Source organism: Squalius cephalus (genome assembly GCF_949319135.1).
Source record: "Squalius cephalus genome assembly, chromosome: 22".
NCBI classification, from domain to species: domain Eukaryota; kingdom Metazoa; phylum Chordata; class Actinopteri; order Cypriniformes; family Leuciscidae; genus Squalius; species Squalius cephalus.
In genome coordinates, this window is record NC_137143.1 from 6,952,886 (window position 1) to 6,968,689 (window position 15,804).

General features: G+C 37.4%; 2 protein-coding genes across 2 annotated transcripts; both read right to left on the reverse strand.

Annotated features, from left to right (window-relative positions):
• Nucleotides 1-18: 18 nt before the first annotated feature.
• Nucleotides 19-3,727, reverse strand: plvapb (plasmalemma vesicle associated protein b). The gene is made up of 5 exons (XM_079858366.1): nucleotides 3,027-3,727; nucleotides 2,487-2,571; nucleotides 1,717-2,405; nucleotides 1,560-1,607; nucleotides 19-545 (listed from the first exon to the last, which is right to left on the reverse strand). The coding sequence occupies exons 1-4, from the start codon at nucleotides 3,411-3,413 to the stop codon at nucleotides 1,569-1,571; spliced, it is 1,200 nt and encodes a 399-aa protein (XP_079714492.1). The 5' UTR covers nucleotides 3,414-3,727; the 3' UTR covers nucleotides 19-545; nucleotides 1,560-1,568.
• A 930-nt stretch (nucleotides 3,728-4,657) lies between these two features.
• babam1 (BRISC and BRCA1 A complex member 1) lies at nucleotides 4,658-14,880 on the reverse strand. Its single transcript, XM_079858362.1, has 10 exons — nucleotides 14,761-14,880; nucleotides 14,450-14,635; nucleotides 13,570-14,025; nucleotides 13,429-13,487; nucleotides 12,268-12,388; nucleotides 11,639-11,717; nucleotides 11,487-11,511; nucleotides 11,281-11,410; nucleotides 6,482-6,568; nucleotides 4,658-6,379 (listed from the first exon to the last, which is right to left on the reverse strand). The coding sequence occupies exons 1-10, from the start codon at nucleotides 14,770-14,772 to the stop codon at nucleotides 6,179-6,181; spliced, it is 1,356 nt and encodes a 451-aa protein (XP_079714488.1). The 5' UTR covers nucleotides 14,773-14,880; the 3' UTR covers nucleotides 4,658-6,178.
• Between the last annotated feature and the right edge of the window lie 924 nt (nucleotides 14,881-15,804).

Here is a 15,804-nt window from a genome sequence, read left to right on the forward strand (position 1 = left end):
TTAAAAAAAACACGAAATAGGAGTTGATTTTTATGTCATGTCTATTTATTAAAACAGATCAATATATTAACAAGGACATTATTTAGGAAAAACAAACAGTAAAAGGTTGTTGAAACCTGCAAATGGTTGAAACAAGTAATTGCTGAAACACAATTCTTAATGTGTAAAGAATATTATATACATCACAGCACATGTGGAGCTTTCACAAGATCAGATTCTCTAACATGAACTAATGCTTTTTTTTTTTTTTTTTTATCAATTGTTGGAAAGGCAGACTTGTATTTACTCACATTTTTATGTCTGCACTACTCTAAACAACTAAATCAGACCCCTAAAGTACTTCATGTCATGTAAGTTCCCAGCCCATAACGCTTAAATACAACTATACAGTGAACTAAACATTAGAGTGCATGTACATTTACAGTGATCCACAGTGACAACATTATTTACAAAAGACATCACAGGCTAAAAATCAGGAAACCCCCACACTCAAAAACTCAGAGTCCGGCCTTGAGATTCAGATCATTCCTTTCTCCACACCCAACCTACGGAAAAAAAGGAAAACAGTTCAGTAAAACATTCTGAATGACTCCGCCTGAAAGGAGTCATCAACACTAATTCTTCAAAATCTAAACCTGAAAGGGTTTTTAATATTACTTTATATAGCGTAATATTTAAGACTTTCAGAATATATGCCACTACGTGACTTGCAATATAGCACTTCACAAAGTACTGTATGTTTTGTTTTAAATCAGCAACATGTCCCTCTGAGCCCTGGAGGTCCTGGGCAAATTTTAAAACACATTTTTGGAAAGGTTGTTCCAAACAAAATTGAGGCAATCAAGTATACATATGATGTTTCTTGAGGGAGATAATTTTGTCATATCATCACATGATCCTGGGTTTGCAGTTAATTGTGGGCTAAATTGTGTCCCTGTACACTAAGAGACTGGGCTGAAAATATTCCCTATGTTTTTACATTTTCATGTTGCTTCAACAAATTGCCTCACATAGAGACAGTGTGGCATTTTTACAAGGCTGTATTTAATACAAGTTTTATTTGCCACAACCATCTCAGTAGCTCAGAGGTGTCCAGTCCTGCTCCTGGGTGGCCACTTTCCAGTAGGGTTTTGCTCCAGCCACAATTAAATAGACCTGAACCTGCTAAACAAGGTCTTCAGGATCACTAGAAACTAAAAAGCAGAGGTCTTAGAGCTAAAATCTGCAGGACGGTGGCCCTCCAGAAACAGGATTTGACACCACTGTGATTGGTAACATTCCGATTCAAAATAAAGTGACAGTGACGTATGTCTTTGGGTAGGGCAGGGGTGTCCTATCCTGCTCCTGGAGGGTCACTGTTCTGCAAATTTGAGCTCTAACCCTAGTTAAACACATCTGAATCAAGGTCAGTGTCTTTAGGGTTACTGGAATCTTCCAGGCAGGAGTGTTTTGGCAGGTTGGTTCCTCCAGGAGCAGGATCACCCTTCAGAGTGGGTCGGGGCCAAGTGAATACTGACTTTCTAATAGAATTCTGCCCATGACGGATGAAGACCACTTACCTTTAGTGGTTAATGGCTCCTACCAGGTTGAACACCAGCAAGTTTGGGCTGCAGAAGCAGTGAAGATTGAGTTAATCATGGTACACTCTACATTTAAACATGATCACAATTTCCTAGATGTTTTAGGCATTGTTATTCATCCCAACATAACTCCTACCTGTTGTACGCAGCCTTTTTGCAGAGATATGAGGGTGGCGTCTTTCACAGCGAGCTGGGTGTCTACCAGTTTTTTTTCATCCCTCAGTCTGCTTTGCTCCCTGAGAAGCTGCTCCAGCTGTCTGTCATACTCCTGTTGGGCGTCTTGCAGTTTTTGGCTGCTCTCTGCAGCCTCTTTCTCTCGACCTGTTTTACACTTGTCCAGTTCTGAAGTCAGCTCCGCATTCTGTACTTCCAACAAGCTGCTCTGTTTTTGAATGCTCGAGACCTTCGCTCCCACATTGTTCAGGTAGCTCTGGAATTTGTCCTCCACCTGTCGAGAAAGGCTAGAGCAGTTGGAGCGAATCCTCTCCATCTGTTCTTCCTGTTTCTGGCAGGTGAGGTGAAACGTGACCGAGTTGGTGAAGAAGTTGTCGATTTTGGTTAGGAAGGCACTTGTGACCGTCTGGATGCCTGTGAGGGACTCGGCAAAGTCTTCTTTGCATTTCTTGGTGTAAACATCAAGCTGGGATTTCAAATTCACGTTTTCCTGTCTCAGTTGTATCACCTGAGTATGTTGTTGGTTTCTATCCTTCACTGCGTTGTCCAAGTCAGCTTTGAGGTACTCCACTGTCTGGCTGAAGTTGCTCTTAAGGATACCATACAGAACTTTCTGCTGATCCAATAGAGTATTCAGAGTTTTTACTTCACCTGACAAGAGAAAAGAGAGCCACGTCTACAGGACAGTCCATTTATGAATTTGATTATTCATTGATCAGTTACTGCACTCACCATTCAGATTGTTGTTGATTGGTGGACATGGTAGTGGAGTATTTCGAGTGCTTGAAAGCTTCATTTTACTGGACTCACAAAGAGCCTGAAAAACAACCAATCAAAATCAGACTTCTAATGATTGTTAGGGTTAGGATTACAAGATTAATATACCAAGAGTGTGAAGAGGCAGGTGAAATGAATGAATTTAAAGGTAATCACAGAAGATTAACCTCATAGTATCTTGGAATTAAAGGGATAGTTCACACAAAAAATGAAACTTCACTCCTCATTTACTCACACTCATATCGTTCCAAACCTCTATGACTTTCTTTCTTCTGTGGAACACAAATGAAATCATATTGAAGAATGTCTGTTTTTTGGTCCATTCGTTGAAAGTCAATAGAATCCAATGTAAATCTAACTAACTAAAAACATTGGAAACATTCTTCAAAACATCATCTTTTGTCAAGTCATACAGCTTTGGAACGACATGAGGATTTTCAGTTTTGGGTGTTACTCGAAGTACGACTCGAAAGTTAAGACAAATGAAAGACTTACAAGTGTCTTCTGGAAGTTTTTGCTAATGAAACTTGTGGTGTTTAAGTCATTTTTCAGCTTTGCTATCTCTTTGTCTGCCGCATCCTTCTCTCCCGTCTTTGCTTTGAGGGCACCGGCGAGGTCAGCTTTCTCTTTTCGGAGTTTGTTGTTGTCTGCGGAGAGCTTGTTAAAGGCCTGCTCCAGCTCTTCTACTCTCTTCTCATCGGCGGTCTTCTCCGGCTGGCCGTACACAAGGAAGAGCACCAGACTGGCGATGATGAGGGACTGGATCAGAGACGAGAAGAAGAACACGATCCTCATGTAGTAGCCGCAGCTTTTCCCCTTCGCCTTGTGGATTTGTTTCGCCTCCAGCCCGAATGTGGCCCGGGAGTAGCTGTTGTTGTACATTTCTGCGGTCCAGTGGTGGGAAAGAGATGAACCTTCTGATGACTGGGAGTCTAGAGGTTTGTTATGAAAAAGCAATGTTTAAAAGGTTACCAAAATACCCTGCAGTGCTGTCACACTCATGGGCAAAGACATGTAAACACTTCTAGCAGGACAAGGGGCGGTAGCTGTGTTTATAAATGCAGAGACACTTCCCGCGCCGTGACTCTTTCCGGGCCTCCACAGGAAAGCTCCAGAGGTTATTGGCACTTCTTCACGCTGAACCTATGGAGATCTCCAGAGAGAAACAAACCAGAGCTCCTCCCTTACTTTCCCTCATAAATCACACCCAACCCTGACAAGCAATGCAGACCACCATCAGACTTATCCATAACACTTATTTCATAAGTTCACTGTGGGATTTGGGATTAGATGTTCTTGGCGTCCATCTTGTTATTTCTCAATATTTAATAACGAGTTAATGAATTTTATATCAAGTGTCATTGTGGATTCGCCCACTTTGGCCAAGAAAAACAATATTCCTCCAAAGGACAAAAGCAGGTCCTTCTATCTCTTCCTGGATCAGATCAGATACATAAACACACATGATCAAAACAACCCATCCGAAACGGTTTCCTGCAGAGCCGCAGAGACTATCGGTGGAGTCGGAGGGACAACAATGGTGACCCGTCATCCTCCTCGCAGGAATGAATAACAAACTCTCCCAGAAGCCCAGGAGGCGGCAGCACGTTTGATCCCGGGCTAGTGATGACGCTCGCAGCTGACAGCCGTGTCTGGGAGAGTGTGAAGAGGGAACATAAAGTAAGTCAGGGGTTTTCCTGCAGGCCATTGTCTCTTTGCCAATCCATCCTCAGCGGAAAGTCATTTACAGAGGGTGACTAAAACTGACTAAAAGTTCTCACAAAATCCCTTACAGATTGCAGGTGAGCTTTAAGACAAAAACAGGAAGCTAAATCTGCAAAAGACAGACAAACACTGATAACGTTTGAAAATGAAGACAGATGAGCTGTGGAGATTATTAAAGGATATCAGAGCGAGGGCTCAAGATCTATTCATTACTCCAAGAATTTGTTTGGTGCTATCAAATATTCAGTTTCATTTAAAAAAATCATTTCACCCAAAATGTAAAATTCTGTCAAAGAAAAGTTGAGGATTATAGTGTGTGCCATACAGGTTTGGAACAACACCAGGGGGAGTAAATATTAGGTGAACAAGAAAAAGGAATAATGCCACTCACAGTATTCGTTGGATCACTTGAATCTTAAAAAAAGGGTTCTTTATTGCCATCTATTAGGCTATTCCATGAAGAACCTTACACATCCATGGAAACTTTCCATTCCCCCACTAGATATTAATAGTGGACAAAAGGTTTCTTAGATGATTAAAATTTTATTCACACTGTTATTCAAAAAAAAAAAAAATCTTCTATGGCTTCATTTCTATAGCCATAGAAAAACTTTATTTTCAAGAATGTCGGCATGTGTTTAAAGACTCTGTCTAAGAATTAAGCATCTTGAATTAGGTTTTCCTCCATCTTTGTTTACAGCTTGGAACAAAATACTTCTCAGAATTTAGGAGGTTGCAAAGTGAAAGAGGTCAATGATTATTAACACAATAACGTGTGACCTGAACACTCTTCCGACTATTATCTGTGCACCTTAGTGCTGCTCAATAGCAGGATACAAAATTTGTGTGGTCAAAGAATCAAAACAAAGCTATTTCTAAAGAAACCACAAACAATTCCCATTAATGATCCCAAAGGTAAATTAATTACCTTTTCTGTTTTTCTGTTATTCGGCTGTACTCTAGCGATCTCTTGTGGTCACGCAATTGTATTGCTGCTTTCATTTATTTCATCCTTTATTAAAAGATGTCAAAGTATCTTTAGAGGATATTACAAGCTTCAGGACAGCAAAACAAATTTGCCAATGTCCAAACTATTATCAATGTGCCTTGTTCTATAGCTCAAAATGTAAAATTCACTCGCTCTTTTATGAACTTTATGCCAGGATATACATTTAGTACAGGCCATAATAAAACAATTCAGTGTAGCATAGAGTACGTCAATACAAAATAATGTTTATGAGGGATTCAGTTAATAAAATTAACTGATAATATCATAGAATGCTTTTAACTATCTAATCAAATTATGGATAGCATCAAGCCTCCTCAACTATTCCCACTAAATATAGATTTTTTTTTTAACTGAAAAATATGTCTTTATGCAAAATGCAGTTCAAATGCCTTATCATTCCGTTGTCTTTTACAATTTTGTCAACAATGTACTGTTTCTCATCAACCATAATGTTTTTGTGGACTGTATAGTATGAGCCATGAGCATGTACATTTAATTTATTTGACAGGAGCAAGCAAACAGTATTTATTAGATGCTGTCCAGATGGACCTTCACCAAACCATTAGCACCCATCACATGAACTCATCCGGGAATCTCCATCACAGAACAATAAGATGTAAAATAACTCACACTTCAGAAACCAGAACATTTACAGTTGACATTCTCAAAATGATCTGGTTAGCCTTGTGCAAAGATCACACCATCAATACTTGACTGTTCCACAATAGGCTCTTGAGCTTGTGTGGTTGTGGCTGCTTTAGTAAATTAAGTCACTGATGTTTTCAAAAGTAATAAAAGATGTTCCCAGAACAGAAATAGTGGACAAGACCATATATATGCAGTTATTCACAGTCACTCCATTTTAGAGTTCATCAGTCTCTAGGAGATTTGCAGGGGTATATTGAGTAAAAGCTCACACTGTGGCTTCATTCTCCTGCGTGTCGTCCTCCTCCAGCAGACTGTAGGACGCGTGGCTCTGGAAGGGTCTCTGCAGCGGGTGGCACAGCAGTTTGGCCATGCAGTTGTGCAGCTCAATAGCAGGACCACACAGTGACACCTCGAACTGATAGCACATGCCCTTAGAGTCCAACTCACTGAAGGTGGTGTACACGTCCTGAAAATACAGCCATGAAGGTTCAGTACCTCGAATAAAAACGTATACAGACAGGCAAATAATAACTTGAGTCGGTGAAAGGGAATCATGGGAAGCTCAAACCTTCCAGCTCGCGTCCTCAGTCGGTTCTTCAGTTCCATTATGAAGATACACAACATCAAAGAAGAAATATGGAGACTGCAGCATTTTCTGGAAAGAGAGAATATTAGAGACATACAGGATTGCTCTTTTGATGATGAATGATTTTTTTTTTTTTTTTTTAAGCTGCAAGATAAAGATTATTTTTTAAATCTAATGTTAGAAATGTGGTACTTGAAATGTTGATTTCATATGGTTTTGAGAAACTAAAAGTTCAAATTCAATGACTAAAAATGCCATGTGGTGTAACCATTAAGTAAATATTCCTTACAATACATGTGGGTGTACACATCTTAATAATAATTTCCAAAAAGTATTTATTTTTCAAAATAAAAAAAGCATTTTTTTTGCCAAAAACTATTAATCTACACATGTCTTTAAGTTTTTTTAAGGGGTTGTACCTCATTCAATTTTCAACCGTAACTCAGACTTAATTGACTTCAGGGCACCTCTCTATGATACCACTTCCTGTTAAAAGGAACACGCTGACTTTTTGGGACTTTAGCTTATTCACCGTATCCTCACCACGGGGCTTCTCAGGTGCTGCGAGCAAATCACTCCGCCCAAGTAGCAGTGCTTCGCCTTCTGAGAATATAGTTCCCAGTATGTATACGGTTAGAAGATGGCTGTGTCTCACGTGACCTTGTTATTTGTACACGCTGTGACTATACAAATCACAACATGTAAATAGGAAAATGTTGGCGTTATTTTGTCACTTATTGGGAGCAGTATGCTAGCTGGAGCCATTTACCTCCAGTCTTTGTGCTAAGCTAGGCTAGCGGTGGGTGCTTCAGACAGAGTTACGGTACGCACGGAGATGAGAAGGATATGTATGGACTTATCTAACTCTGGGGGATACGGTGAATAAGCTAAAGTCCCAAAAAGTCGGCGTGTTCCTTTAACTCCCTTTCCAGGTTAATTAAGGTGAGCAGCTGCATTACACAGGTTCTAAGCAGAAAGGGCTGGAGGAACTTTATCAGAAGCAGATGCTGAGAAGGGTTGAATCTATCCTGACAGATAGTTCTCAACCCTTACAGGCTGAATTTCAGATGTTGCCATCTGGATCACGCTTTAAACTCCCAAAATTCAGAACCAACAGATATAAACACTCTTTTGTACCTGCAGCCATTCTGCTTCTTAATTCTATAAAGAACCATAGATAACTTATCGACTTAGTATTTATTGATTGTTTACTGTTTTTTAACTATGCCTACAAGGTAGACAATCTCTGTATTGTGTGTATGATTGTGTGTGATTTATACTATACTGTACTATACTATATCTGCTGCACAACAAATTGCCCCATTGGGGACAATAAAGTAACTTGAACTTGAACAGAACTTGTTTTCTTTTTTCCTGCATATTTTTGCATGTTGGTTGCACCACATGACTTAGATTTGGTGGACAAAAGTTCTTTTTTTACATTTTCAACTTTCTTTAGTGTGTAATTTTGCAGTTTGAGCATGAAATCTAAATGATCTGGAATATTACACAGCACTGAAAGATTTCCCTGCACAAATTTTGCAATGAGTTCAACGGGATTCACTGTGCTGACCACCAGAAAGCTGCTTGGTTTGGAAGTGACTTCTGTGTGAGCAGTGCTTCATCAATCTCTAAGATTTTGACAAAACATTCTTTTTTTGCCCCTAAAATAATATAATTATATACAAGCTATATGATATAGTTATATAATATAACTTCTTGATTAGGTTCAGACCTGCAAACTCCTCAGAGTAAAAAAGGTGACAGTGTCGGGGGGGGGGGGGATATAATATACAAATATATTCACATTTGTATTCAATATAACACAATACAAATGTGTTATATTCTGTTATTAAACAGAAATTTCATGTTTAACCCCATGCAACAAGAGATTAACACGTTTGCCAAATTGCTTTATGTTACACTTACTCTCGCTGTCTCGCATCAGCTGTTGTGTAAACAGTAGGGGTGTAACTGTTCACAAAATTCACGGTTCGATATGATACACTTGTGTCACGGTTCGGTTTGTTACATTTTTGATACAGCAAAAAGAAAGAAATACCAGAGAAATTTCCTGGATTTAATTTTTTTTTAATCTTTTTTTTAAATTAAAACTAACATCATAAAGTATGACATTTTTTTACTTTGAGCAATTCTGGAGCTATAATTGACTCTTCTTAGGAGTAGAGGTGGGCGATATATCGTTTAGACGATAATATCCAAATTGTTGTCTGGACGATATGCAAAATTGGGATATCGAATATTTCATAATTTGTACAATCCGACCCCCCAAACATGAAAAGAGCTGAAAGAAGTTAAAGAGAAAACAAATAACGCACACTATAACATTCTAAACAATTATATGTAGCGATTTTTAACACTGTAGGGCAGTACTATTCCCGGAAGCAACGAGTGGCCCAGCCCATGGTCCCGTGTCGTCAAAAACGCACGAAATAGTGCGCGCAGAAGCACATGCGCAAAACCGTTTTGTAAAATGATATAAGAATTATTTTTATTTTATAATATGTCATTTTACAAAAGGACATTTTACAAACCTACGTTTTGCGCATGTGCTCCTGCACGCACTTTTTCAGTCACAACACAGCAATCAGAGGAGGACGCGCTGAAAACTGTAATGCTGTTCTCTTCCTTCATAACTCGTACTGAGAAGGTTTGAGTTGCAGAGGAATTTGTGACTTTTTCACCTGTTCAACCACATCAAAGTTTCGTAATTAGTAAGTCCGTGCTTTTTCTCTTTTTGTTCTTATGTGCTGAAGGGCCGCTGTGCCTTGGTGAAACGGTGTTTGTACGTGAAGAGCTCTTTTCCAAAACGCCATAAACCTAAAAAGCTGCCTCAAAGAACCAGCAAAAGTAATGATTATGTAAAATATTGCAATAAGACATTTTAATTGTTTATTAATTTCTGTGTCGGCTGCAAAGATGAAGTTTATGATAGGCTATTCTATTGACTCGCGATCTTTGCAGTAGGCTAGTGAACGCACCGGAGAAATGCACATTTATTAGGCTACATAGTTTTATTTTTATTTTTATGCATTAAATCCAGAAATTGGTAATGAAAAAAATATTAAAACTAAGATACAATTAATACAAAACGAAATTCGTTTTAAAGAAAGGCTTTGTGCTTTCTGTTTTGAGGTCTCTGTGAAAGTTTGAAAGTCTTTTAGTGCGCTTTCAGAGCGCTCGCGTCCATAATGGAGAACTGTCACGTAATATTGTTTTTTCCTCATAAATGCAAACACAAAAAATAAAAGACAAAAGACTTTTTTAAAAAGACAAACAATCAATTTTTGAAAAAAAAAAAAAAAAAAAGATGGATTTTGCGTTTTGGGGAAAAAATTGAGGGATTTATAGCGTTTTGAAAAGAACATTTTTTACTTTGAATTTATCATCAACAATATTGTTGTTTGATTTAATAATCACTGTTGCAAGAGGTGCCTAGTTCCGGTTTTTTTTTTTTTTTTTTTGTAAGTGCACAAAGTAGGGGCTAACTCAGATTCTGTTTAGTTAGCTCCTTTATTTTTTTTTATTTTTTTTCTATAGCCTGCAATAATAAGTCAAATGCAGCAAGTCAAAAGACCAACTGGACCTTCTTTGCCAGTTTGCACACATTTCTTTGAAGGATGGCAAAAATATCGTCTGAATATCGATATCGAGATATTGGAAAAAAATATCGAGATATTCATTTTTGTCAATATCTCCCACCCCTACTTAGGAGCATATAAAACAAAACAGCTCCTTGGAAAAAATATTTATAATTATAAATAGTTATAGTTTAGTTATAGAAATGAAATAGTTTAGTTATAGAAATAGTTATAAACAAAGGTTTATTTTAGTTCAGAATGATTAACATTTGAGGGCAGCAATTGTATTCATAACATTGTCAAAATAAAACCGACGTAATGTTACTTGAAGGCATTGTAGCCTACTATTCCTGCCAAACTTACATGGTTGCAGTGAGTGTTACTACGGTAAATCCATGGTGAATGTTGCTGATCTGTGGACGCTGGATAGTTCATTCATGCCACAATGTTTATTCCTGGTTTCCACGTCAGTGCTGTTTGATCCGTTAATAACGGAGAAATCTGAATGTTTCTCACTAGATCTCGCAGCGATGTTATTACTTCTGTGGCGAATTCAAACGCTTTATTTACTGGATCTCTTATTAGCGCTATGTAGTAACAGTGTCGCATGATCACGATCGGCTCGCGCTGCACTGGTCCAAACTGATAAACGGTCCTTCAACCACACAATAACGAGCAGTTTCGTTCCGCTTGCATTACGTTTGCCATTTGATGTTGGACAATGTTGTGGTCGCGCCGGCGGATTATGAGCGCGCCCACCACGCGCAACGCGCCTACATTTGAAATAACGTAATTTCAAATGTATTTTGAAATTTCAAAATACACCCCCCCCCCAAACAAAAACTCTCCGGTTCTACGCGATTCACGTAAATGACCCAATTGACCAAGAAAACGGCGATTGTCGCCGAAAAGCGACAAGTTTGCAGGTATGTAGGTTTCAAGAATCATCCCTTTGCTAAGGCCTTTTTCTGATACTGGAACAAATGTACCAACCATGATATTTTTGGCCCAAAAATATCAAAATTAATTTAAATTTAGAAATACGAAAACATGTATCTTTAAAAAAAAATAGGCGCAGTCAAGTCACTTTAAGTGTGAATTGCTTTTTAAATTATTTTTAAATAAATAGATCCAGACCTTCTTGTCATTGGCCCATGAACATGGGTGAAACAGACTTACTTTGACAGCATCAGGAGGATTGAACTGAAGCATGCCAGAAGGCCGGCTGAAGATGAGGAGAGTCCGAACTACAAAAGGAGGCGGGATGGTCTGGATGTTCTCCATCTGAGGAAGTTCGATTTTCTGCAAACTACAAGAGAAAGAAATTCAACAGATTCAAATCATATAAGTCAAACGATCAAAAACAGAAGACTAAAACTACTTACATGACATTGAGGAAATCTTCCAGATCTACAGGTAACAGTTAAAGAAATGATTATTATGATCATGATTAATTCTCACTGCTTTCAATGTTTATCTGGACCGACTTGATTCCAAAAGCACATCAAAATGGGCCTAACTCTAAAAATAAGGATACTGAAGGACTCGCAGACGTTGGTGTCCAGGTCGTACAGACAGCTGCACAGCTCTCGCGGGTCAGAGGTGAAGCCTGATAACTGTGTGAAAGAAAAATGTCAATAACTGTTGTTATTTTGACTCTTAAAAATAGTTTTCGTAACTGAAAAAAATCAGCTTAAATAAAATAAAATGTAAATATTAGATGAAAAGGAAAATTTGACAAATTCAAATAAATAGATAAATAAATTAAAGTTGAAGTAAAATATTCAAACTGAAATAAAACTTAATTAAATCTATATAGAAATATAAAAACTAATACAAATGACAAAAGCACATAACAAAATTAATAAACAAACTAAAATAGAAACTTAAAATTAAAAGCTATATAATAAATACAATAATATTATATAATTAATACTAAAATGGCGCTGGCAGTAAAGCAAAGCATTTTCTATGAAATAAAGAAGTGATTTGAAAGAATTTCATTCTGTTAATGAAAATGTAATATTCCAGATTAAATGAACAGACCCAGATTTTTTTTTAGCAATGACCCATTTGTCAACTACCCAAAGACAGTTTAATTCAATGGCAGAAACGTTTGATTTTCAAAATGACAGAGTAGTGGAAGCTGTGGTTTTGTCCACTCACCCACATGGCATCATCGTTCACCACCACCAGAGCAAACTCGTGCCTTTTGTCGATCTTGTGCTTGGTTCTCACAAACATCTCAATCATTTTCTGTGAAATATTTAAGGCGTTTGTCTTGGATCTGGAAATGCAAATCATTTACATTTAATGCAAAACATTTATAGAAATATACATTTTTCATTTCAAATAGAATACACTACCGGTCAAAAGTTTTAGATCGATACAATTTTCTCATGTTTTTAAAAGATGTCTCTTCTACTCACCAAGGCTGCATTTATTTGATCCAAAATACAGCAAAAACGGTAATATTGTGAAAAATTTTAATATATTTTAAAATGTAATTTATTCCTGTGATCAAAGCTGAATTTTCAGCATCATTACTCCAGTCTTCAGTGTCACATGATCCTTCAGAAATCATTCTATTATGATGATTTGCTGCTCAAGAAATATTCTTATAATTATCAACGTTATTATGAACAGTTGTGAACAATTTTTTTTTCAGGATTCTTTGAGGAACAGAAAGTTCAGAAGGACAGTATTTATGTGAAATAGAAATCTTTTGTACATAATAAGTGTCTTTAATGTAACTTTTGCTCAATTTAATGCATCTTTGCTGAATAACAGTATTAATCTCTTTGATTTCTTTCTTTCTTTCTAAAAAAAAACTCACTGACCCCAAACTTCTGAACGGTAGTTTATAATGTTACAAAAGCTTTCTATTTCAGATAAATGATTAACTTTCTGTTTATCAAAGAATCCTGAAAAAAAAAAAAAATTCAACGCTGAATGATTTCTTGAATAATAATAAATGTTTCTTGAGCAGCAAATCAGCATGTTATAATGATTTCTGAAGGATCATGTGGCGCTGAAGACTGGAGTAATGATGCTGAAAATTCAGCTTTGATCACAGGAATAAAATGCATTTTCAAATATATTCAAATAGAAAACAGCTGTTTTAAATTGTAAAAAAAAAAAAAAAATTCACAACATTACAGTTTTTACTGTATTTTGGATCAAATAAATGCAGCCTTGGTGAGTAGAAGAGACTTCTTTTGAAAACATGAAAAAATCATACTGATCTAAAACCTTTGACCGGTAGTGTATATCAAGGGAAATAATTTAATAATAACAATTAAAAAAACAACAAAAACATGAAATTACCCATTGAAGGACTCTAGTTTTTGTAGAGACATCTCCTCTGAAAGGTCCAAACAGATGATCTGTTTAAGAAAGATATAATTGAATGACAAATGTTTTTTTCAGATGCAAATGTTGTAAAGTTGTGTTTATTGCCACACGTACGACTTTCTCGGGGCAGTTGACCCGTGGTGCCCGCAGGTGTAACTCTGCTGATGGGGGGATCTGCGCAGCCATGGGCGGCTGAGGGGGTTTAGGTCTTTCCTTCACTGCAGAAGCCAGCGCAGGCATGCTGACTGTGCTGATTCCAGCCGCAGCTACAGGGACAGGGACAGGGGCAGGGGCGGGGGTAGGAGCAGGGGCAGCAGCAGCGGCAGGGGCAGCGGCAGGGATGGTGGTGGCAGATATCGGTGGGCTATCGGAGCTGGCCGCCTCTCCCTCTCCCTCTACACGGCTGCCCACGGCCGGCTGCGGGGGGGAGGCCAGGCTGCTGTTGTTCAGGCTTCCAGTGCTGCTGCGCCGGTCCTCCGCACCCTCCGGATTGGACCGGGTCCTGGGTCTCAGGTCCATCATACGCTCCTCTCCATCTGCCTGTCCGGGCTCAGGGGTCTCCATCGCAACCTGACACCATCCCATAGACAGTAAACAACAGTAAAAACAAGAAAAAGAAAAAAGAATTATATATATATATATATATATATATGCATAAACCAAACATATACTAAAATACTTTATAACATAATACGTTTATATTTAACATTTTAACGATTAATGGTTAAGTAAAAGCAAACAATTCTAAGATGACTTCAATAAAAACCCCAGTCGTAACATATTAAATTAGTATTCTAATATGACTTATCTTAAAGTCTAACCCTAAATTAGCTTTTTTTTAAAGGTATGTTTTAAAAAAAATGTATTATAATAAAGCAACAACACTGAACCAACATTCGTGATTTCTCAAGAGAGATTTAATAAACATAAGAGAAATGTAACGCTAACAAGCAGCACAAGTAGAATTGCGAAATAACGTAAAACAATAACTTACCGAACATACAACAGATGAAGTAGAGTTTAGTAGAGAAAAAAATACCAGAAAATTATTCTTCAACACTTCCTTGTTCGCTTCTGTGTCGGTGACGTTCAGAGGCGAGTGCTGAAGCGTGTTTCTGTTCTTTGGCGCCTCTAGCGGACTGGAGGAGCGTTGCCAGCCCAGCTTCTGAAAAGAAAACGCCTTCTCTCCAATAGAATCCGTAGCGTTTTTATTAGTTGAGACACTGTTATGTGCTATGAATATCTGATTTCGCAAATAGTTTGTTTCTGAACATAAAAAAGTCGACACAATGTTATGTAACGTACTTGCTCTGGCATTAATTTTGGATGAAGAGATGTGTTGTTGTTGTCGTTTCGTTGCACAAGTAGAATGTGAAGATTGATTGGTCTGTGTGGTATTTGTCCCGCCCCTCCTCCACTGTGATTGGACGGCTGAATAAAAAAGTGACAGTGATGAGCTGGTTGACAGTTCAACTCCGGGCGACCGTTACTACTCTTTTTCTCCATCAGCCTACTATCACCAGCAGTTCAACAACAAAAACTGAAAACTAAATATAAATCAAGACAGAGAAAACAATAAACAGAGAAGAATAAGGTACGCATGCTGATAACACTTCATAATAAACAACAATTTTATTTGTTAACATTAGTTTACTGCATTAGTTAACATGAACTAACAATGAACAATACTTCTACAGCATTAATTAATCTGAGTTAATGTAACATTTAATACTACATTTTTTTTTAAGATCAAAAGTTGTATCTGTTAGCAATAGTTAATACTAACATGAAACCCTTTTAATAGCCTAACATTATTGCTGTAAAAATGAATTGTTAGTTTTTTAAGTTGATGCATTAACTAATGTTAACACATGAGACCTTATTGTAAAGTTTTACCACCACTGTAAGTTACCTCAAATGTCAGTTCTATCAACTGAATGTCTGAATTACAAAACAACACCTAATTTATTAAATTACAAATGTTAAAAACAGTTGAAGAATATGCTACTCTTTATTTTTACAGCTTCAGATTCACAATTTGAATAATAATCCCTGAACTGTGAGGGTTTATCCTGAATAATTTCATTTATATAAACATACAGCTTCTGTTGGCTAAATAATTTAGCATACAGAATATTGTAGTCTTCCATTTTCCTTAAAACCATGTTACCGAATAGTAGCACTGTACTGTAGTAATCAATAAAAAACTGTAGTGATCATTTAAATGAGAGGATTTCTAAATACTTTATTTATAAGCAATACGATTTATCAAATAATCTTCTATAGAGACAGAGAGTAAAAAATAAACCAAACAGGAAAAGATCTAAAAAGACAGTGGGTGGAGACGAC